Genomic DNA, 25,049 nt, shown 5'->3' with positions numbered 1-25,049 from the left:
CGCTGGTTCTGGGCTTGTCCTCCTCTGTAGTGGTGCGGGATAAGCTGGCTTTGGTACGGGAACTAGCTTAATACCACAGGGCTTAAATTGCTCCACTTCTGCTGTAATTAAGTCTGCAACGATGCTGGAGGACCAAGTGGTTTTGGTTGCTTCCGGACTATTTGGGTTTTTGGCAGGCAGGAATTCAACAGAGATTAAGTTGTTCGAACTTATTCCCTCCAGACTGGAAATGTGTTCCATTAATTTGAGAATGTTGCCGCGATTTAGCGTATCATGCTGCCCTTGCGACGTATACTCCGGAAGGAAGACAAGCATTTCCATTGCTTGGTTGATGCTTCTTTCCTCCTGATGTTTATTTGTTGTGTAAAGTGCTAGAGCTGCCGAGCCCTGAGCTGAGGGAGCTTCGTAAGTTGCCGGGGTTGTGTCTTCACCATGCCGGTTGGCTGTGTGTGTTGTTGCTTTGAGAGGGAGCATTTGCTTTAGTGATATGTACGTTTCAGAAGAACAGTTTGTTTGTGGATGTTCAAGTTGGCTTGGATCCAAATAGATAGTCTTAACTAGTGTGCCTTTAAGGTGGTCTACATGAGTTTGGCTAAACGTTTGGCCAGTCTCTCTATTCCTGTCCCCAACCTCAGAGTTTAACCTGAGTGGGTAGTTACTTGCTGATGTTAATGGCACATCTTGAATGGTAATTGCTTCAATTAGTTCCTTTTCCCTTTGAAGCGGAGGATCCATATTATGTGATGTTGGAGCTCCCAAGTGGCCATCGAGGTCCCTCTTTATCGTGTTCTTGTCACAGTTTGGCTGTATGAGTTGTTTGGTCTTTACTGCCACTTCTCTGTATGTGACTGTTTGTTCTGGTTGGTCATTTGCTGATAGTCCTTGAAGTCCTTTCTCTTTTTTATTCGGCAGGTTGCGAATTGTATTGTGCTGCTGCTGAATTGAACTGGGGATGAGCGATCTTCGCCCTCTGTGGAATGGGCATTAATGATGTTAGGAGGAGATTTATCCTTCGAACCAAAGAAAATTGGGAAGTATTTGGAAGTAGATGTTTCAGTATCAATTTTTTGCTTCCGCCCTTTCCTTTTTTGTTGACGCCGTTGCTTGGCGTTGGGTTTCTTTGGAAGATTCTGTCCCATCTGGCTTATTTCTTCGTGTACGGGAATGTGATCGACAATTGGCTCTCCTTTGTTTCCAGGTAACTCCTCCTTCCTTTGCGCTCCATTGTCGTGTTTAGTGAGGCCCTTTTCTGCAGTTGCGTTTCCTCTATGTAGGTTCCTTAGGTCTCCTATTAGGTCGGTTAACATAGTCGGCACTGTGGCTACTTTGCACAGTGCCTGACTGCAGTTGCAACTTGGGTAGATGTTTGTTTGTGCTCTCACTATTAAGTTGTTTAAGTTTCCTAGCTTGTCGTCGATGCCGGCTGTAAAAACAGCAAGTGTATTAAGAAGAGTGAGTTGGAGCTCCATGTTTTCAGATTGATACAGTAATGCATCTACTGCTAGCTGGATGGTATTTAGTAGTGAATTCCACGTTCCGGTGTTTTGTTCTTTCCCCCGCCCTTTCTCCTTGGAGGTGTTGGAATGCAAGTTTATATTTTTGACTACCAAAGATGGATCAAGGGCGTGGGGATCTTTGTGGTCTGGTGTGTAGGTTGCTAACATGTCTTCCCATTCTTGTGTGTTGAGATATGACATTGTAGCCTTGCCTTCTGCTTTGCGTCAGAGGTCATGTGGACTTGCTGCCTCGTCGATTCCCTGGTCTATGGGAGGTGTTGCACATTCAGCCGTTGAGCGAGACTTAATAGGGGTACTGTGGGTTTGGCCCAAGGATTGTAAAGCCAGCGCCGGGCTGAGTGGTGCTTCCTTTGTAAAGAGCTGCTCTTGTGTCTGTAGGCCTGTCTGTGGGCTTCTCCCAGAAGCCATATCAGTTGGGCAGATGTCTGTTCTATTCGCTGGTTTTTGTGCTGAGGTTGGTTTCTCATACGCATTCGCATTGGCATTGAGATCGTCCAATGGGGTTGGTAGCACAATTTCCCTGTTGTATGGGGCCTTGCTGTCTGAGTGAGTGGGTAAAGAGTTCTGATTCCAGTTGAACTCATCAGCAAAATTAGGTGTCTCTTTGCTTATGCTTGCGCTTGAGCTCTCCAGAGGAGTGTTTGCATTCATGTGCTTCGCAAAGCTAGTTTGCGTAAGGTCTTGCAAATGATTTCCCAGGACAGAAGGACTTGTAGCTTCAGGTGCGAATGATGATGGGCGTTCTGGGCTCGCAGCTGCTGGAAGTAATGGTGTTTGCAAGCCCTGCAAATGGTTATTGCTCAAGAAGATGGCTGAGCCTGCGTCCTTTAGAAATGATGGTGTTTGCGGGCTGTGAACCGCCCTGGACCGCCAAGGAGAGGTGGAAGATAACTGCCCCCCTCCTTATTTGCCGCTCCTTGTTAATGCCTTTGCTCCTCTACCGATGGTTGAAGACAGAAGAATGTGGAGGTTTCGAGGTACGATTTTGATGAAGAGGGAAAGATGGGGGCGTTGGAGCAATCTGTGAGAGGGCTGTGGGGAAACGTAGAAACAGGCTCTGAGTAGGGCTGAGGATAAGGATGTGAGCGGAGCAGACTGTGAGCGGAGCACTCGGGGGAGACCTGCTGGCTGACCTAGTCGGGCCTGCCTAGGTCAAACCCCCCGGCTCTTACTTGGCGGCCGCCTCTATCGGCAGCCGCACTCACGTCACGTCTTTGCAGTCTCGCCTCACCTCCTTGGAGTGGCTGGTCCTGACGGAAGGAAAGAGCGGCGATGAAAGCAGTGTATCGATGTATCCGTGCTGAGAACTAGCCAATGCTAGTTGTCGCCCTAACGATCGCCGCCTGCACGCTCCTCTCACGCGGCGTGATCCATGGACTATGCAGATTCTGTCAGCGGGGTTGAGGCGCTGTATTATGAGCTCCTAACCGCTCGCTGTTGTCCCAGGCCCACCTCCGGTTCTAGTGCTTCTATAGTCTTCCAGCACTCAATTCAATAAGTAAGTAAGGACCTTAGTTTGCCTCGGGACTGTGCCCTCTCCCCTGCACCCCTCACCGCAGTAGAGACCGCAGTAGGGACTTTAGCAGCCTCAGCCCCCCTGCATCCTGGCAGACGGACGCAAACGGGCATGAAACAGGGGTGAGAGGTGAGGCTCCGGTGGTGTTAGAGTTAGTGACGCTGTTGAGGATCTGGCAGCATAGGATGCAGGAGCAGGGGCGGGGGAGCCGCGGGTGAGGGGGACGGCAGTTGGCAACCGGGAGCTACACACCTCCCTCACCCGGTCTTGAAAGCAACTCACCAGGACCCTTTTTTGCTGTTTTGTTGGTTTCCTCGCGGTCCTCACGATCCTCGCAGTTAGGGCTGCAGTACCGGGCTTGGTTCAGTCCACAGCTCTGGTCCGCTCTGTTTGCCGTTCTCCGTGCTCCGTGCCCCACTGTGGCTCGTTGGTTTGCGCGATGCTGACCACTAGTGAGATCCGATTCGGCTCGCAGCGGCTCACGGGGGCCGGGAGCGAACAGCCGGGAGCCGGGTGAACTTTTGCTAAATGCCAGAACCAGAACCTGATGTGAGCCAGGCGGGAGGCACGCAGGGAGGCGGGAATGCCGCTGGAACCCCCGAGGGACCCCCAAGGGGCTCCAGGAAGCTTCAGTGGGGCTTCAGTGGGGCTCAATGAGACTTGCCCCCGACGCTCCCCGATGCTCACTGCTGCTCGCTGTCCGCCGCAGGAGGAATGGCGACTGGTGTCTGGCGTTCTGGCTCGCCGTGGTCCTCTGCTGCTCTCTGCTGGTCTCTGTCCCGGGGGGAATAGAGCCATGAGTCCCCTGTACCCTCTTGTGTCCCCGGGAGAAAAGAGTCATGAGTCCCCTGTACCCTCTCATGTCTCTGGGAGAAACGAGTCATGAGTCCCATGTACCCTCTTGTGTCCCTAGTACCCTCTTGTGTCCCTGGGAGAACAGAGTCACAAGTCCCCTGTACACTCTCATGTCCCTGGGAGAATAGAGTCATGAGTCCCCTGTACCTTCTCATGTCCCTGGGAGAATAGAGTCATGAGTCCCCTGTACCCTCTCGTGTCCCTGGGAGAATAGAGTCATGAGTTCCATGTACCCTCTCATGTCCCTGGGAGAATAGAGTCATGAGTCCCCTGTACCCTCTCGTGTCCCTAGGAGAATAGAGGCATGAGTCCCCTGTAACCTCTCACGTCCCTGGGAGAATAGAGTTATGAGCCCCCTGTACCCTCCCATGTCCCCGGGAGAATAGAGTCATGAGTCCCCTGTACCCTCTTGTGTCCCTGGGAGAATAGAGGCATGAGTCCCCTGTAACCTCTCACGTCCCTGGGAGAACAGAGTCACGAGTCCCCTGTACCCTCTTGTGTCCCCGGGAGAATAGAGTCATGAGTCCCCTGTACCCTCTTGTGTCCCCGGGAGAATAGAGTTATGAGTCCCCTGTACCCTCTCACGTCCCTGGGAGAACAGAGTCACGAGTCCCCTGCACCCTCTCATGTCTCCAGGAGAATAAAGTCATGAGTCCCCTGTACCCTCTCATGTCCCCAGGAGAATAGAGTCATGAGTCCCCTGTACCCTCTCATGTCCCCGGGAGAATAGAGTCATGAGCCCCCTGTACCCTCTCATGTTTCGTGGTGAAAAGAGTCCTGATTACTGTTTCCCCACTCATGTCTCTGTCGTGTCTCTTCACCACCGTGCACTAACCAGGATTAGGAGACATGAAGGGGCCTCTTCGTATCGTGTCTCCCCCCACTGTGCATCCAGAGATGTGAAGGTGACACCTTCTCCTCTGGTCTTCCATCACTGTGCACCCTCGGAGGGAAGAAGGTGACGTCTTCAGATCCCTCTCATCCAGGCGCTAAGTATTCTCCATTCCATATCCTCCCAAGACCCCAGGAGAGAGGACTCAGGATCTCCAAAGTCACTGTGCACACCTCAGACCACCACCTCAGGTGAAATAAGAATAAGAAATAAGAAAAGATCGGAAACGCCTGCAAAGAAAGATTCTGCTTTCTGAGACTCAAAACACACTGTGACAATGCAACACAGCTTCTGCCTCTCTCCAGATTCATTCTGAAATACCAGTATTTGTAAAGCGCACAGCTACCTCCGAAGTGGTGTCCCTCGTGAAGGTTAAGCGAGCTATTGCCCAGAGTCACATGGTGCTTGGAAGACCTGCCGCCGGTGCCCAGGATCGAACGGTGAGCCCCAGATTCCAGCGTCAGTCGCCCTGGCCGCTGTGCCACACCTCTTCCAGACACATCTAGAACTTCCCACATACTGTCATTTTGCTGTCACTTCCCCTTGTTTTCTCTTCAACACTTGAAGTTGAGAAATACAGCTGGTGGTGGTTGGGTGCAGACTGACGTCTGACACACAGGGGCTGATAGCCCTGTGCTGGAGACATGAGCTCTACAGCGTGTTCTATTTCCTTATCGTGGATACGGGCGCTGTTTCGGGTGCAGACTTTTTCGACCTTGACACTAGTGGCTTATCATAGTCTCATTTATATTGGAAGACGGTCCATTTATACTGATTACCAATGAAACCCACCTTGATATCGTTCAAATTTGGGACATACAGGGTTGTTATTATCGTACTGACTGGCCCGGCAAAAATTAATCTATCATTTTACAGAAGTGTGGTCTTTAGTTGGTCGCACTATACATACAAGTGGAACCTCATTGGATCCTTTGATGTGGAAAGAATTATGCTCATACCCTTATAGGAATATCAAGTTGATTGACCTGAAGTAACTCTATGTAGACGCACCCTAGACATTGGATTTCACTTGGCCCCGTCGGATTTGACTTTTATATCATCTGAAATTTGGTTCCATCAATAAATCTATTCGCCCTGATGAAGTTCCCATAACAGGAACGAAACGCGTTGGCTGTTGTCCTATTTGAATATATAAAGAAGAATAAAGAATATTGAAACAGAATACATTGGCTGATCTGTGACTCCATCCCTGGTGCTGCCTCCACACTTTTTTGAAGCTCTACAGCTGCTAATAATCTAATACATCCTCATGTGACACACACCTGCTGACAGTCTATCATTGCAGGGTGCATGTGCATGCAGGTGTTGTAATTCGGTGCGGGCTGAGGTAGATCTGCAATTAGTCTAGTCTGGTATATGCTGTGAGCTATGAGCTCTAAACCCTCTCCGCAACACCCAGTTCTGTCCTCATGCTCAGCGCTTGGACGCCCATTGGGCAGCAATCGCGCTATACAAAAATCAATACAATACAATACAACAATACATATAATGGTAGTCCCAGTAAAGGCCAATATGGAGCATACAGCGGCTGATATTATGATAAAGGCTGATATGGAATGTATAGATGATGATATTATTATATAGGCTAATTTAGTACATGCTGCTGATGTTCTGATGTTGACTTACCGGTAGACAGTCAAAATATCGAGTTGGAAATATCGACCTACCATAATATCGAGTCTGAAATATCGAAGGAGCATAATATCGAAGGCAAGAATATCGTAGGACAGAATATCGACCCAAGGTAAGTAATATCGAAATACTTAATATCGATGTAAGTAATATCGAAGTTAGTAATATCGATAGCATATATATCGATGTTAATAATTTCGATGACACTAATATCGATATTTGTATTATTTTATAGTTTTTTATTATGTATGTGTTATATGTTTAATTTAAGTATTTAAAATAATTACTATTATATGTGTATACATTTTCTATAATAATATAGAAATTTATAAGGAAATTTGATGTTTTAGTACCGGAGCGGGTTGTGGGTTTATAGGGGAATAGGGTGGGAAGTAATTTAATTATGGTAAGTTGATTAATAATTAGTAGGAATAATTAATTAATTATAATTATTTGCTAATTAATATTGATTAATTGGGAAGTAATTAATTGATTAATTGATATATATTTTCTGTAGCGGGATGTGGGTTTATAGGGGAATAGGGTGGGTAGTAATTTAATAATAATTAATTAATTAATATATGTTTTTAAATATTTATAACTAATTAATTGGCAAATAATTAATATTAATTAGTTAATTAATTAATATAATTTGGTACATATTTTAAATTAGTAATTAATTGGTAATTAAATAATATTAGTTAGTTAATTACATTATTAGAGTAATTTATTTATATATATAATTTTTAGTTACTGTTAATTAATTAATTGGGGAAAAATGATATTAATTATTAAATTATATTAATTACACCTTATGTGCTAATATATTTACTTTATTGTTATTGTTAATTAATTATTAATTGCTAATTAAATAATATTATTTAACTTTGGGTTAAGGAGTATTTTTAGGGTTCAGGGTCATTTTTGGGTTTTTGGGTAAAGGGGTATTTTGAGTGTTTAGGGGCAGTTTTCAGTTTTTGGGTAAAGGGGTATTTTTAGGGTTCAGGGTCAGTTTTCAGTTTTTGGGTAAAGGGGTATTTTTAGGGTTCAGGGTCAGTTTTCAGTTCATGGGTAAAGGGGTATTTTTAGTGTTCAGGGTCAGTTTTCAGTTCATGGGTAAAGGGGTATTTTTAGGGTTCAGGGTCAGTTTTCAGTTCATGGGTAAAGGGGTATTTTTAGGGTTCAGGGTCAGTTTTCTGTTTTTGGGTAAAGGGGTATTTTTAGGGTTCTGGGTCAGTTTTCAGTTCATGGGTAAAGGGGTATTTTTAGTGTTACTGGTCAGTTTTCAGTTCATGGGTAAAGGGGTATTTTTAGGGTTCAGGGTCAGTTTTCAGTTTTTGGGTAAAGGGGTATTTTTAGGGTTCAGGGTCAGTTTTCAGTTCATGGGTAAAGGGGTATTTTTAGGGTTCAGGGTCAGTTTTCAGTTCATGGGTAAAGGGGTATTTTTAGGGTTCAGGGTCAGTTTTCAGTTCATGGGGAAAGGGGTATTTTTAGGGTTCAGGGTCAGTTTTCAGTTCTTGGGTAAAGGGGTATTTTTAGGGTTCAGGGTCAGTTTTCAGTTTTTGGGTAAAGGGGTATTTTTAGGGTTCAGGGTCAATTTTCAGTTTTTGGGTAAAGGGGTATTTTTAGGGTTCAGGGTCAGTTTTCAGTTTTTGGGTAAAGGGGTATTTTTAGGGTTCAGGGTCAGTTTTCAGTTCGTGGGTAAAGGGGTTGTTTTTGGGTTCAGGGTCAGTTTTCTCGACTGTTGCACTCTCTGGAGTGGGAATAGTAATTTTATCCCTATGCTATCAAACGCTTTATATAATTAATTGTTAAAATATCACATGTTTATTTTATTTTTTATATTACTTACATTTTATGTATGTTATTGTTTTATGTTTGTACATGTATTAGTAAATTAGAATATATTTCATTAATTTAGAAATTAGTAAATTAATTATTAATACTTATTGTTCAGTACATATATATTATATCTTTACTGTATATATTTAATTAATGTATTATTAATATATATGTTTTATTTATTAATTTTAAACATTATTAGATACTTTTAAATATGTATATTTTATTTATTAGTGTTATATACTTACTTTTACATTTATATATATTTAAAAAAAATCGATATTTTTAACATCGATATTTTTTACAACGATATTATTTTTTCGATATTTTTGTACTTACCATGTTGTAGATAGGATGTCGATATTTTTGCCCTCGATATTGTTGACTCGATATTCTTGTAGGTCGATATTTTTGTAGTCGAAATTCTGTCATAGATCCGACTTACCTTTAAGAAGGCCAGTGAGGTGTTTGTACCACTGCATCATAGTGGAATCTCCGATAAAGTGGAGGAAGTTTCCTTTTAGACAGCTGTTAATCTCATCCTGAGTATATAACTTGGTCAGGCTGCAGGAGGCAGGGTGCCAGATGTTCTGGAGGAAGTAACCACTGGGGAACTGATGCTTCATTCCTGTCTTGCACTTCGGCTTCACATCTTCACTCCTATCTGCAAAGCAAAATGGTGGGCTGCATAAATATCAAGACAAGATAAAAAGAGGACAGGGATATGGATCTTTAAAGTAAGCACAGAAAAATGACTTCAAACTGTGCACACAGTGTGAGTGATACAAACCTGTTCAGCCTAAGTATAGATTAAACAGTGGAATACAAATTAACAATGTCAATAAACTTTGCAGACATCTTAATGATGACATGTCCTCAGTCACAAAAACAGAATGGAGGCTTGGCCCGGTGGAATTTTAATTCCACAAGTGTAATTGGAGCAATTTGGTGACTCAGCGTTACTCTTGTAACACTGAGTTCCCCCCAAATTTCACTAATCCCTGCGTGGTGGGATTTTTCCAATTCAAGCAGCACGATGACAAGCACGAGGGAGTTGTGGCATCCCCTAGCGTGATTCCTGGTTGCTAGAGGTACTTGCTGAGAGATTTCTGCAAGTGGGAGGTCATGGTTGGAGGGCTTCATCTTAAGTGTATTTTCTACTCGAGCGGCACCAAAGTCAACTCCAAAATAGCTTTTTAAAATATTTTTTTATTTTTTTATTTATGAAGTTTTATATAGCGCTAGCCTGACCGGGAGGTATCGGAGCACTTTACAACAAGTAGAAAGCAGTACAAAAGAAGGCAAATATAATACATTCAGCCATGCGATTCAGGATAAAAGTCAAGTAGAAATGGCCAACCGCTTCGTAGATGAGAGCCAAGGCGTTTTGACCACTCCAAGCGGTTCCTATCTGTTCGAAAGGGAGCGGTCGAGGAAAAGGATTTTGAGTTGGCTTTTAAATTTCGGGAAGTAAGGAATATTTCTGATGTGGGGGGGGGTTGAGTTCCATATTTTGGGAGCATTTCCAGCAAAGGACCTGGCCGTGGTTTTTTATTATCGTGCTTTGAGTGGGATAAGAAGTAGGGTGTTAGAGCTTCTGGGAGTCCTGTTCTGACCCGCTTTTCTGAGTTTGGATACCAGATATTCGGGTTTGCCTGTGTGAAGGGCTTTATGGGTGAGGCAGGCTGTTCTAAAGTTCACCCGCATTTCTATAGGGAGCCACTTCACCCACTGCTTAGCCCATCTCTTGGAGGGAAAGAATCACTCTTTTTTGTGCAATCCTTGATTGTGGTCATCAGTAGGTAGTTATAGTTGGGACCTAGTAGTTTCCAAAGGAAAAACATTTTTTGACTTGGCTATAACTTTGGCGTCGTTTGACCAATCACCATGAAATGTTCCCAAAAAAGTGTCAAAGTAGGTTCTGATTGTCATGCTCAGTACGGACCGAGAAATAGGGATGCGAGAAAAGGGTGATTTTGTAACATTCATTCCCATAGGAACGCGTTGTTGAACCTAAAGCCCGAACCGCTGGACGCAATTAAGCCAAATTTGGCAGAAAGGTAGATGATGTTTCGCAGATTGTGCTTTTTAGGTCGAGCCTAGCGTTGCAGCGCATGCGCTGCTCACTTTGCGAGGCATGCAGTATTCAGTATAGCGTGGAACTTTGTGGAAGCTCCGCCCACTCTCCGCCCATCTTTTTCATTGGCTTAGGTCCTAAATGCTGCCTTCTGATTGGTTTTAGACTTGTTAGTTTTTCCTCATGACGGACATGTCCTCATTTGTATCATTCCATAGCTACTGGCCCCTTTACTCCAAACACTCTTTTCTTCCCTGGCTCCCTCCCCCAACCCCTTCCTGCAGTCCTTGACTTCTTGCCGTCCTGCCTCCACCCCCCCCCCACTCCTGTTCGTGCCTTGTTGCCCACCCACACTCCTGTTTCCAATCCAATAGGTCTCACGTAAATGCAAGTCCTATTGCATTGCAAATGCTTGTTTATACAGCAAAAAAAAAAACGGAATGTTGTTAAAATTATTCTTTCGTGGGCTACCAAGTACTTTTAGTTTTTAACTTTCGGGGCTTCAGTTCGTCAGGTGGTTTACAGAGCGAAGAGAAAGCCTGTGTCAGATGCTGAAAGGGGCGTGGTCGGCCCATGGTTGGTTGCTTGCTCCTGCCTACAGTGTCCGCATAGGTCGAAGGGACTCCCTCTCAGTGCTGCTCGCTCTCTGCCTCATACAGAGCTTGTGCTCGCGCCTGCACTGGACACCAGTCGGATGCCCCACTAAAGGTCAGTCCTTGTTATTCGTTTTTACTCTGTTTAATAAGCCATGCTTGTTTTTTTAAATCACATCTGTCGAAAGTGCATGGTTACATTTATAAACTGCTTCTTTTTAGGAGACGAAGGTGCCCTGTGGGAAACTCAATATAGAGACCACTAGATTTAGTTTTCATCAGTGGATTTCATGAGTAAATTTGTTCTGAAATAGGTGGCAACATTGTAGGAGAGGAAAGTGGGAAATTGCTTTAAAAAATCAATAGGGAGACTGTATCCTCACCCCCCAAATTGTCTTCTGTTGAGCAAGAGACAATTTCAGGGGATGAACAGCCGAAATAAAGCCATTTTGTACTTCTCAAATCAGGGAAGGGAAGGTGGGACCTTCCCCTCCCAAAAAGAGTCTGTTGACATGTATGTACTGAGTACCTGCACTTCTTTAATTTAAGTAGGAGAGTCCCTGCACTTCTTATTCCTGCTCAATACTTTTCACGGGAGAGTCTCAGGAGCACGAAGGTACCTGCACTTCAATATTTCCATTTAAAGCACTGATACAGTGCTTACTTCTGCCTAAACCCCAGAAGTTGTTCGTGATTACAGCTCTTTAAAGAGCGATCACTGTGTAATTTACTCTCTCATCTCATAAATAAGGATGTGAAATGTCTTCAGGGAGATGCTTTTCTACTTAAATAAAAAGAGATGGCAGTACCGAAAAGCTGTAAGCCAAACCAATAGCTCTTATAAATAATTGCATATATTTACAACAAGGGGTGGTGAGGGACAGAGTCTCTGAATTAAGCAGAAAGCTCTCACCCAGTCAAGAGATCAGGGCTAGATCCAACACCGTTTTTTAGCTCACTGCACCATCCCAGTTTCAGAACCTGGCTGTATGCAAATTAGTCTGTTCCTGTCCCAGTGCATGATGGGAACAGGGCAAACCAAATTACAAAAGCCAATTCTTACACTGGGAAGGAAACAAGCTCCCGGGGACCGGTTTCTGGCATTACAGCCGTCTTCGGCCCGGTTTGCTTGAATCCTGATGGTGCAATGAGCAAGGGTCTCACATCTGAGAATACCCTTCCACGCTTAGGGTGGACAAAAATATTTACAACAAGGGGTGGTGAGGGACAGAGTCTCTGAATTAAGCAGAAAGCTCTCACCCAGTCAAGAGATCAGGGCTAGATCCAACACCGTTTTTTAGCTCACTGCACCATCCCAGTTTCAGAACCTGGCTGTATGCAAATTAGTCTGTTCCTGTCCCAGTGCATGATGGGAACAGGGCAAACCAAACTACAACAGCCAATTCTTACACTGGGAAGGAAACAAGCTCCCGGGGACCGGTTTCTGGCATTACAGCCGTCTTCGGCCCGGTTTGCTTGAATCCTGATGGTGCAATGAGCAAGGGTCTCATATCTGAGAATACCCTTCCACGCTTAGGGTGGACAAAAATATTTACAACAAGGGGTGGTGAGGGACAGAGTCTCTGAATTAAGCAGAAAGCTCTCACCCAGTCAAGAGATCAGGGCTAGATCCAACACCGTTTTTTAGCTCACTGCACCATCCCAGTTTCAGAACCTGGCTGTATGCAAATTAGTCTGTTCCTGTCCCAGTGCATGATGGGAACAGGGCAAACCAAACTACAAAAGCCAATTCTTACACTGGGAAGGAAACAAGCTCCCGGGGACCGGTTTCTGGCATTACAGCCGTCTTCGGCCCGGTTTGCTTGAATCCTGATGGTGCAATGAGCAAGGGTCTCACATCTGAGAATACCCTTCCACGCTTAGGGTGGACAAAAATATTTACAACAAGGGGTGGTGAGGGACAGAGTCTCTGAATTAAGCAGAAAGCTCTCACCCAGTCAAGAGATCAGGGCTAGATCCAACACCGTTTTTTAGCTCACTGCACCATCCCAGTTTCAGAACCTGGCTGTATGCAAATTAGTCTGTTCCTGTCCCAGTGCATGATGGGAACAGGGCAAACCAAACTACAAAAGCCAATTCTTACACTGGGAAGGAAACAAGCTCCCGGGGACCGGTTTCTGGCATTACAGCCGTCTTCGGCCCGGTTTGCTTGAATCCTGATGGTGCAATGAGCAAGGGTCTCACATCTGAGAATACCCTTCCACGCTTAGGGTGGACAAAAATATTTACAACAAGGGGTGGTGAGGGACAGAGTCTCTGAATTAAGCAGAAAGCTCTCACCCAGTCAAGAGATCAGGGCTAGATCCAACACCGTTTTTTAGCTCACTGCACCATCCCAGTTTCAGAACCTGGCTGTATGCAAATTAGTCTGTTCCTGTCCCAGTGCATGATGGGAACAGGGCAAACCAAACTACAAAAGCCAATTCTTACACTGGGAAGGAAACAAGCTCCCGGGGACCGGTTTCTGGCATTACAGCCGTCTTCGGCCCGGTTTGCTTGAATCCTGATGGTGCAATGAGCAAGGGTCTCACATCTGAGAATACCCTTCCACGCTTAGGGTGGACAAAAATATTTACAACAAGGGGTGGTGAGGGACAGAGTCTCTGAATTAAGCAGAAAGCTCTCACCCAGTCAAGAGATCAGGGCTAGATCCAACACCGTTTTTTAGCTCACTGCACCATCCCAGTTTCAGAACCTGGCTGTATGCAAATTAGTCTGTTCCTGTCCCAGTGCATGATGGGAACAGGGCTAACCAAACTACAAAAGCCAATTCTTACACTGGGAAGGAAACAAGCTCCCGGGGACCGGTTTCTGGCATTACAGCCGTCTTCGGCCCGGTTTGCTTGAATCCTGATGGTGCAATGAGCAAGGGTCTCACATCTGAGAATACCCTTCCACGCTTAGGGTGGACAAAAATATTTACAACAAGGGGTGGTGAGGGACAGAGTCTCTGAATTAAGCAGAAAGCTCTTACCCAGTCAAGAGATCAGGGCTAGATCCAACACCGTTTTTTAGCTCACTGCACCATCCCAGTTTCAGAACCTGGCTGTATGCAAATTAGTCTGTTCCTGTCCCAGTGCATGATGGGAACAGGGCAAACCAAACTACAAAAGCCAATTCTTACACTGGGAAGGAAACAAGCTCCCGGGGACCGGTTTCTGGCATTACAGCCGTCTTCGGCCCGGTTTGCTTGAATCCTGATGGTGCAATGAGCAAGGGTCTCACATCTGAGAATACCCTTCCACGCTTAGGGTGGACAAAAATATTTACCACAAGGGGTGGTGAGGGACAGAGTCTCTGAATTAAGCAGAAAGCTCTCACCCAGTCAAGAGATCAGGGCTAGATCCAACACCGTTTTTTAGCTCACTGCACCATCCCAGTTTCAGAACCTGGCTGTATGCAAATTAGTCTGTTCCTGTCCCAGTGCATGATGGGAACAGGGCAAACCAAACTACAAAAGCCAATTCTTACACTGGGAAGGAAACAAGCTCCCGGGGACCGGTTTCTGGCATTACAGCCGTCTTCGGCCCGGTTTGCTTGAATCCTGATGGTGCAATGAGCAAGGGTCTCACATCTGAGAATACCCTTCGCCGAAGAAGGCTGAAATGCCAGAAACCGGTCCCCAGCCGAAGAAGGCTGAAATGCCAGAAACCGGTCCCCGGTAGCTTGTCTCCTTTCTGGTGAAGAATTGGCTTGGTAGTTTAGTCTGCCCTGTTCCCATGATGCACTGGGCCAGGGACAGACTGATTTGCATATAGCCAGGTTCTGAGCTGGGATGGGGCAGTGAGATAAATAACGGTGATGGATCAAGCCCTGATCTTTGGACTGGGTAAGAGTGGTCTGCTTAACTCAGACACTCTGTTCATCACCACCCCCTTTTCTAAATTATAAATAATTGCAGCACATTTTATGTACTCCGATAAAAGGCAGTTTTTTAATGGATTTCAACCCCCAAGTACCATTTCTTGTTAAAATGTTATATCCTCTGTTTTGGCACTGCCCCTTCAGTGTCCATTGGGCAAACAGCCTCAAACCTTAGGGCATTCCACAAAATATCTGGCCCAAAGTTAGCAGAGGCTCTACATCGCTCCACTCGGATGTTGTCAAGTACTGCGGATCTGGAGGCCCTTCGAATGTATTCGTGGCTTCGTATCAACATCGAGGCTGCTATCTTTATAAGTAGGAAGGCTTATAGAGATAGCCAAAAAATCATCCTACACTTATAAAAAAAAGCTAAAATCAACTTCTTTCAATCTAAGATTGCTACTGCCCAAAATAAGAGTAAAAGAATTTTTAAGATAGCCAAATCTTTTATCTCACCGACAGCCTGTTCTAAGATAGTGACTTGCTCAGAGAAATGGTCAAAGCAGATTGCTCAATTCTTCCATGGGAAAATCTCTCTGATCCAACATGCTTTTTCTATCATATCTGAGAATGAGTTGACTTTTTATAATAGTGTCAATAGCACATTTCATATTTTGGATCCTTCACCTCTTTTTGTTTTCCCAGAGCTTCAGCTGGATGAATCATTGTCCCTCGCTCAAAACATTAATTCGGGTTCCCCCACCGACCCCTGTCAAGCAGATATTTTGTCTCCGGTTGCCCCCTAAATAAACCCAATTGTTCACCAGCTCTTTAATACTTCCCTCTCCATGGGCATTTTTCCCAAGCTGTGGAAGCATGCTAAGATTCTCCCTCTGATAAAAAAAATTAAAGTTTATCCTATGGGTGCGGCTAATTATAGGCCGATCTCTTTGCTTCTGGCTCTCTCAAAAGCTTTAGAGAAGCACGTCAACAAAAGTTCTTCAAAATCATATTGAAGATGGGAAGCTTCTCCATGATTTCCAGTCTGGCTTTAGGGCCAATTTCAGCACTGTGTTTGCGCTGCTGGAAGTGACAGAATTCATCAAGGGCAAATTAGACCGGGGAGGTAAGGCTGTTTTGATATTACTCAATTTATCGGCGGCCTTTGATACGGTCCCACACGAGAGGCTCTTAAACAGACTTAAAAATATTGGCCTGGGTGGGACTGTTCTCTCATGGATTTCCTTCCATCTGGAAAACAGATCCCAGGACATCTGGCTTCCACCTTTTTCCTCCCCGGTCCCTGCCATCAATGTAGGTGTCCCCCAGGGTCCATTCTCAGCCCTACTCTTTTTTTTAATTTATCTTTCTCCATTGGTTTCCTTGGTTCAGGAAGTGGGCTTTAAGATTATCTCTTAGGCTGACGACACTCAGCTTATTTTCTCATGTGACAGAGGCTCCGACTTTAACGGGGAAAAGATCAACTCCTGTCTCTCGAAGGTTTTTAGTTGGCTGAGGGTCAATCAACTTAAGTGTAATCCGGATAAGACGGAAGTGGTTTTCTTATGGAAACTAATAACACCCGATTGGAGGGCCTGGTGGCCCAAGGATCTTCGGCCCCCGCCCGCTGATAAAGAGAAAGTAAAAAATCCGAGAATAATCATAGACAAACTATTGTCGATGCACTCTCAGATCCAACATCTTTCCGGTGCATGCTTCAGCATCCTCCGTATGCTAAAAAAAGTTTTAACGTTCCTGCCGCTGGAGAGTAGAAGGACTGTCTTGCAGGCTCTTTTGATATCTAAACTTGATTATGTCAACTGCCTGTACCTTGGTCTTTCTAAATCCTTGACCCAGCGCCTGCAAGGGGTTCAAAATGCGGCAGCAAGAGCATTGTGAGATCAAGACCTAGAGCTAGGATGACCCCGATTCTGAAAAGCCATGACCATTTTCTTTAAAGCCTTTCACAAGGTAGAAGCTGAGTACTTAAAAAAACGAGTAAACCACTATCTTACATCTAGACCTTTGCGTTCCTCTAACTCTAATTTGGCCATTGTACCCAAAACTCGCCTTGTTCGCACTGGCGGCAGATCCTTTGGCTTTTTGGGTGCCAAACTATGGAAGAGCTTGCCAGAGTTCCTGAGGCTTGACACAAATCTACTTTCTTTTAGAAAGAATCTAAAAACATGGCTCTTTAACAAATAATTGGCTTCTTCTACTCCTTTTCTCTCCGTTGTCTATGCACCAGGACACTCTAGCTTGAGTAGCTGCGCGCCTTATTAAATACTGCATTTCATTTAATTTCAATGGAGGTACTTTAAATCTTTTGTTAGTGCAATTGTGTATAATGGTATCATACCAGTGACGTACAAAAATAAATGAAATCTAAAATGTTTTTTCCATGTTGTCTTTCATTCTTTTGTAACATTTCTGAAAGGCTGATGACGTCTGGAAGCAAATTTAGAGTGCTAATAGTGTTTTTATTTATCAAAGCTATCCATTTGTAGGTGCTCCTTGCATGGTAACAACCTGATCACAAAATTCATGTGTTGGGTCACATTTTTAATAACTCACAAATGATTGTGTTTGACTTGACCTGATATCAGATTGATGTGTTTGAAATATAAATGACAATGGCACTAGAGAAAATCTGTCTCTCTGAATGTATATTTCGTGGCACAGAGAAAGGTGGAGGTAGTTGAAGGTAGACCGGTATAGAGGTGAGGTAGTGAGGGAATATAGAATTGTATTAGGTATAAAACTGTCTGAACAGGTGCAGATGGGGTTCAACCAAAGGGCAGCCAAACTAGATGTACGTGGGTGTCTAAGTCCCATCAGGGACCACTCACAGTCCCTTACGGACACCCACAGTCCGCTCCATGCTCTCCAACTGGCATCGCTGGAGCCCTGACTCAGAGACTAGAACAACTGTTCAGTGAGAGTGGCTCTAGCGATGTCACACGGGTGTTGGAACACATGCGGAGGTCAATGGAGACCATGGAGCGGACGCAGGAGGAAAGAGCGGCTGCCATAGCTTCACACCAGCGAGAGGTAGCTGGGTTCCTCAATGACCTCATGACCATCCTCATGGCATTGCTGCCACAAGGCCTGGCACTGATGCATGCTGAGGCTACCACTACATCCAGATCTCCACCCCCTGAAGTGTCAGTGCCACACAGTGCGCCAGACATTCCACCTCCAGCCCCTGTCACACGGCATCATTGTAGGCTGAATACCCGCTCAGCCTTTGAGGTGCCACTAACTCTGTGACTCGCGAGGCAACACCACGTGGCGGTAGGCACGCACTGCCCACTAGCTCAGGCATCCACTGTGGTCGAGCAGGGCTCACAATGATTGGCATCAGTCCGGACCGCTAGGACGGGGCATCATCGCAGGCTGCACACCTGCTCAGCACTTATGGTGTCCCTACCTCAGTGCACCAAAAGTCCCCGTTCCATGGCAGTGTGCCTGGGCCGGCTGCATTGTATCCGGTGCCACCAAGTCTCTGCCCCGCATGTCGTGGACCCTCTATGATTGAGTATCATGGAGCGGCAAACAGCATGTCTCCTCCGGTCCAGGGGAATGTGATGTTGCAGGGCCCTACATGTACACCACACGGATGCACCCAGATAGAGTGGAAATGGCATACACCATGTGCACCGGCCCTTTTTATTGGCAGGGTCACATGTCCTGTGATACGTGTGCTGGATGGGTGTGGTGTGGGTTTTTACCAGCCGTGAGGGAGTGGCTGTGGCATGCTGACAACTAGACCTGTGCTCAGCAGATCACTACAGGGAAGACCTGGCACATGTAGCATTGTCCCCCCCCCCCCTGTGTGGGTAAGCAGAGTGGGCTGGCCTGGCCTGGTGTATGCCAGACCAGCGTAAGAGTGCGAACAATGGCCGTGGTTCCGTACTGGGTTGTACAAGGAAGCAACTAATGCGTGTGTCCCTGTTGTTGTATCGGCGCCACCTGGACCTCATTCAGCAAAGTGTCACCCTGTGACCCAAGTCCAACTTCATGAGCAACATGGACTTAAGGGGGAATCACTGAGCCAACATTCATCCATACTTCCACACTTAAAAGATCATAGACATGACACATCTGTGTGATTATGAGTTTTTAATGCACATTCAGTGGAGTGTTGCAGCTGGAGCAGTACAGGGCCAAGCAAACCCCACTTTACAATGCTGGCCCGTGGAGGGCCAGCCAGAGTCATTAACGGACTGACAAGTCCAAAGCAAGAGGAAGAGTTCAGTCCGCAGTCTGATTTCTGTGTCATTGGCGATCAAACAAAATATGGCAGTCCATGTCGAAGTCCAAGGTGAGTGTCGCAGAGTGTATCGGGGACAGTTGAAGGTGACGATGCAGAGGGCAGGACCAAGCAGAAACAGGCCCTCTGGCGGAGATGCATACTACTGCGTACTTCGTGCCATAAAGGCAGATTCATCCGGCTCTTCATCCTCTCCTGTTTCATGTGCCTCAAATGTGGGTGGTGGTGTTCTGTCTCCTGCACTGTGTGGCAGTGACACCTCAGGGGCCAGAGGTGGAATGGCTGTCGCACTGTGTGGCACTGACACTTCAGGGCGCGGAGATATGGATGTAGTGGTAGCAGCAGCATGCATCAGAGCCAGGCCTTGTGGCAGCAATGCCATGAGGATGGTTTTGAGGTAATTGAGGTACCCAGCTACCACTCGCTGGTGTGCAGCCATGGCAGCCGCTCTTTCCGCATTCACCTGCTCCATGGTCTCCATTAACCTCCACATGTTTCCCAACTCCTGTGTGACATCGCTAGAGCCACTCTGACTGGACAATTGTTTGATTCTCTGAGTCAGGGCTCCAGCGATGTCAGCCCTGGTCCGTTGGAGAGCATGGAGCGGACTGTGGGTGTCCATTAGGGACCATGAGTGGTCCCTGATGGGACTTAGACACCCACATATGGATTTTAGTTTGTCTACCATGCGGTCGAAGCCCACCCGCATCTGTTCATCCTGCTGCTCCTGGCACCCCAACACACTGCATTAGAAGGCCATGTGTTCTTCGTGGGGGTCCTGGGAGGCAGCCATGGTGGTGGGTCCTGCCTGCTGTGTGGTCTGTGCAGGGGGTGGGGTCTCCTCGTAGCTGCTATTGCGATTGGCCTCATCGCAGCTTTTTTTGCGTTTGTGTTTCTCATTTTTGCGGCGTGGTGTTGATTTTAGCACAGTCATTTCATGCGTTATCTGGAGGCTATTGCATGGTACCGCCGTGTTGTGAATACTTGGTTAACACGGCGTCATTTTCCCGTGATAGACTGCGATGTGGAGAGTTGCGTTAAGTTACTTTTGCGATGGTTATCACACGTTGTTGAGAATATGGCCCTAAATATGTCCACATGTACTTTGCAGCGCAGCAAAACATCCAGGAGCACCTGCATGCTGTCTGCTTTCCTTCATTACAACAACAGATCGAGAAAAAAAACAATAAGGTTTTAACCCCATGCCATGCAGTTTGCATGCAACCTCTTAATGCCGGTTCGTAGCTCACTGCGTTGTATTAGAAGGATTGAAATGTATGAACCACAAGTAACAAAAGGATGTCTGAGTCAAAATCAGTAACCCATTAACCTATCTGCATAAAATAAAAACCAAATAACAGCATGTGACACAGCGTGCATTGAAGGAGACACATTAACCCTCAATGCTTCTTTAAGAGGCAAAATGATGACTAAAAAACACAAAACTATCCAGCAAGTGCATCAACCATCACAGTCACCTTACCATTAATATTATTCCCTGGCAGTTGTTGGGCTCACAAAGATCTCTGCAGCAGCTGCCTCAAACCCATACGATATTTTCAAATGCAGTCTTTGTGACCAATTAAGCCAAAACAGATTTCTTGAAGCTTGGGTCAGTGAAATGAAGGAAGAGAAAGGTTCAGACTTCAAGACTCACTTTAAAACAAAGAGAGTGGCTGTCCTGGCTAAAAATCATGCCTCCCAAACTACACAATTGGGGTGAGGGTGGCCCTACTGTGCAGCAACAGTGACAACAGTTTGCCAAATTTTCAAAGAGCATTTGGTGATGATTCCAACTGAAGAATACATACAGGTAGAGACACCGGCCGGACATGTAAACACTCCAGGTGTACTTTATAACGCAGAGATACAGATTTATGGAAAACATAAAATGCAGATTAAAAGTTACATTCTGGCCTCATTTATGTGATGCTTACTACATCATTCTTGCAGAAGATGCTTGATCTCCGAGGAGGTAAAACTGCAAGCATTTTTCTCTTTAGTGCCTGACGAACCCAGGGAAAAGTATGTAAGTGAGTGGGCCCTTAGACAGGATCTCGCACTCGATAGAAGCAAAGGTGAGCAGGGAAGAGAATTGGTTTCAAATGCCATAACCTCAAGGAGCGAGCCACAAGTGCGTCTTCAAAATTCCTGGAAGCCAGAAGCTAAATGTGACATAAAATCCATTTTTGATCAGCTACACTGTCAAGCGGTTATAGATGCAGTTCCACAATCAAAACACACACACACTCCACGGCTGAAGTATGGTTCAATCCTACAAAACACATCTCACTGTGAAACAGATGGCCATATTGAAAAAGCGCAATTTGAAACAGGGGAAGAAGGGTGAACAACCTTTACAACGAATCATTTAAAACGCACTACCATTACAATGCAGGCATTACAACGCAAACCATTACAACGCATTGCGCTGGGGGGCGCTCTAGGATAGGGAATAAGTTTAATTTTCTATCCAACACCTTCCCTAGTGTCCATGGGGACTGGAGTTGGAATAGAAAATTAAACTTTTCACTATCAAGCACCTCTAAGCGCTATGCGTTGTAAAGGTTTGCAATGTAAAAACCACGTTGTAAAGGCATGCATGGTAAAAGCATGCGTTGTAACATCATACATCTGGGAAGAAGTCATTACAGTTTCTCCTACACCTACACTAGGCGCTGCACATAAAGCAAGCATACCTGATGCTTGTGATCTGTACCGGTATTTGGTACAGGGGGCCTCTTCTTCAAGGGCAGTTGGTGTGAAGCGTCAGAAAGACCCTACACTTCACATACAAGAATATTTATAATGCACTCAAAATGTATCACAAACTCCTAACGTTTTACCCATACAGGTATACAAGAGCATTTTCCACATGGACAGCTATGAACAACCTGAACTTGGAACTAAACAGTTATACTGCTCGGCTTGTGCTGCAGTGCAGGCGATATTTGAAGGTGAACAATTTAATGGAACAACGCACACACACCGTTTAGGTGATTCCTCTACTCAGCTAGCAGAAATCCATGCCCTGTTACTGGCACAAGAAAAGGCTGGTCCATCCATTCTCACACTCGCAGTCTTGAATTCCGCAGTTTGTGTCCAAGGCTACAATGTAGATTTAACACATTTGAGCTTAAACTGACACAGAGATTGAAAAGGAAAGTCATTCACAAATAAACAACTTTAGGAAAGTGGTTTTCCACCAGAATAAGCTCCGTTTGAGGCCATTACATCACACCAAGCCAATAAAAGTGAAGAGATTAACACTGAAGGGAACTGTGCAGCAGACTTGGTTGCAAACACAAAGCTGGCTGCTATAATCAGATCTCAAAGTAAGACCGACACAGATAGGTTGGCAGTGATTCATGCAACTGAAAGGAGACAAGCCTTCTGATGACTTTCCATCTAAAAGCTCCTACACGCTCACTCGACAATTCTTCAATATTTTTTTTACCCATGGTAGGAGATAGACATATTCCTAATGAGGAAGCTTGGTCAAATTTAATTAAGGCAGCTCACGAGGGGATTATGTCTGTGCATGATGGCATAGAACCTACTACACCAATGCTAAAACAGCAATACTGGTGTCCGTACAAACCAAGCAAACTAAAGAGATATGTGCAGCAATGCAATATTTGTCAACTGATGAAACATTTTACTGTTGCAACTTAAGACAGTGCAAACTCCCCTTTCTATGTCTGTTTGCCCTTTTGGGGTGATTGCCCTCGACTGTGTGTGACCAATACCTTTGGTTCATGCTCTGGATTCCTGTGGGTTTGGCCACAAAGAAATATCACTGCTCGAGCAGTCATAAAAGACTTAAGACTTCCAGTACCTAGTAGCCATGGGAGCAGTTGATACCTTCCATTCAGACAGGGTCCTGTATAAAATGTAAATGTAAATGTGTTGTATTTATATAGCGCACTTCCACCCTGAGGTCTCGTAGCGCTGTATTGATACCACTGTGGAACCCTTCCTGGCGAAATGTCCACTCCTGGGCACCCCCAAGGTGAAGCCAGGCATCATAGCGCTGCTGGGGCCGTTGTGGAGATCAAGCAAGCTATTGCCCAGAGTTGCAGAGTGGGACCCATGATTAGACCAGGCACTGAGGCGAGAATTATCAGGTCCAGGGAGATTGAGGCCAAGAGCTGCCGAGGCGGGGATTGAACCCTGGTCCCGGGCCGGACCACTGCATCAGGGTCTGCCGCTCTAACCATTGAGCCACACTTCTCCACTTGTATTTGCTGCGAGGCATTCTGTGATGCCCTGTCTGCTCAGGGAGTACAATGTCTATATTCACATCCTTTCCATCTGGAATCAAACAAAATCCTGGAACACGCCGATGGTATGTTAAAATAAGCCTCGACCACTAGGATATCAAGTACAAGACTGAGTTAGCTACATAATTTGTATGGCGTAATATATAATCTGCCTACACACGTATTAGGTGGTCATACTCAATATAAGATGAGCCTTTGAGTATTAATGTGCATGCCTGGTGTCACTGGATAGGTTGCAGAGTCAAAATTGTCTGACCCTCAACATTTGTTTGAATCTTCGACTCATGCTCCAAGAAGTCAGAAATGAACTATCCAAGATGAAGCGCTGTGACTTTGTCACCAGTGAAGTGAAGCTTTTCAAAGCTGCTGATGGGTGGCTCCCCAAAATAGGAGAGCTACTTCAGGAGAAGATCCGTGATAAATACGCTTTCAAGCAATGTCACAGACCACATGTCCAATTGTTGGGGTGGAAGACACAAAACTAGTGGTCCCACTGCCAGTGCCTGGATCAAAGAAACACAGGAAGGTGTTGATTGACTACCTTAAAAAGCATTATCAGACCAGCATTGACTCTGGAGTAAAACTGTACATCCTCTCGCTGCTCGCAAGAACTACCTCCAGAAGAGTACAGCTATGTTGAAATCCGGAGCCCCCTTCCAGAGATCGAGAAACACGCTCTGTCCCTGTTTTCACCAAGCACCAGTTGCCTTGGAAGAACCTGGTTCTGCAATTAAAACCTTCCATACAATTGAAACTACTGCAATAGCTTACCATGAACCACCAACGGAACCAAAATGGATTGCGATTGTGCCGCTACAAGATATTGTCCTGTATGAAAATCCTTCTAATGCAGATTTTGAAATAAACAATCAGTTCTACAGATGCTCAACATTACCGATGGCTTCTTGCTTGCTGTCGGTTTTGAAACAGACGATTTTTACCATCAAGGTCTTATTTCTGGATTGTTACTGGAGTATTTCTCCTTTTGAAGTGGTATATCTTGCTGATTACAATTTTGCTCCTAATAAATGCGAAGTATATTCCTGATAAAACGGTGCCATTTACTGTGGTCCAGGAATTGCAACCACATTCTTCTTCTCAAAGAGCGCGTCAAGATCATAAGGCTGTGAACATCACTGAGGGGCAAATTAACAACAGATTGCAATAATTATCGCAATGGGCACTTAGCGTGTTTTCTCTTATCGCTGTGTTAGCGGCGTATTAGCAACGCTTTGCTGACAGGCGATGCCAAAACCAGCGATAGACGGCAATAAGCTGCATTAATGTTGGAATTCCAGTGATAATCATGCGGCGATAATGAACAGCTTGATGATAATCATGGGTGGACTTAACCATCCAATCCAACTCCCATTCACAGGATGGTTAAGTCAGGTTTGAAATAGGTGTTAGATTCCAGTGATAACCCTGCCTAGTGCAGATTTTTAGATTGCTTCACGGGTCCGGGCCATGTTGCTTATACGGCGCAGTTGTGCTAGCAACTTTCTGAATGCAGTTCATGTAGGGAATGCCTACTATGCATATAATTAGCGAGATTTATCGCTGTGTTTCAAGATAGGCTTCTATCGCAGGTTAACATGCGCTAATGCATGTTAGCCTGGCCTTGTTGATAGTCTGTTAAAAAATGTGCCGCTTTAGCGCCAGAAAGGCTAAAGTCGCCATAACATACTTGATAAAATGCCCCCCAAAATCCTATGCTGGACTG

The 25,049-nt window shown here is 45.4% G+C and overlaps 1 protein-coding gene across 1 annotated transcript in view; it reads right to left on the bottom strand.

The window, feature by feature from the left end:
- The window catches only part of LOC147725752 (NXPE family member 1-like), a 280,513-nt gene that overhangs the window by 53,272 nt on the left and 202,192 nt on the right, over positions 1-25,049 (bottom strand). Inside the window, exon 5 of the mRNA XM_086964425.1 lies at positions 8,721-8,939. Within this exon, the coding sequence (XP_086820551.1) occupies positions 8,721-8,939 (219 nt within the window). The remainder of the gene's footprint in view (positions 1-8,720; positions 8,940-25,049) is intronic.

The sequence above is a fragment of the Lissotriton vulgaris genome, chromosome 3_2, assembly GCF_964263255.1.
Source record: "Lissotriton vulgaris chromosome 3_2, aLisVul1.2, whole genome shotgun sequence".
Classification (NCBI taxonomy): Eukaryota; Metazoa; Chordata; class Amphibia; order Caudata; family Salamandridae; genus Lissotriton; species Lissotriton vulgaris.
The sequence above is the reverse complement of the archived record's forward strand: the minus strand, read 5'-3'. Positions and strand labels throughout refer to the sequence as shown.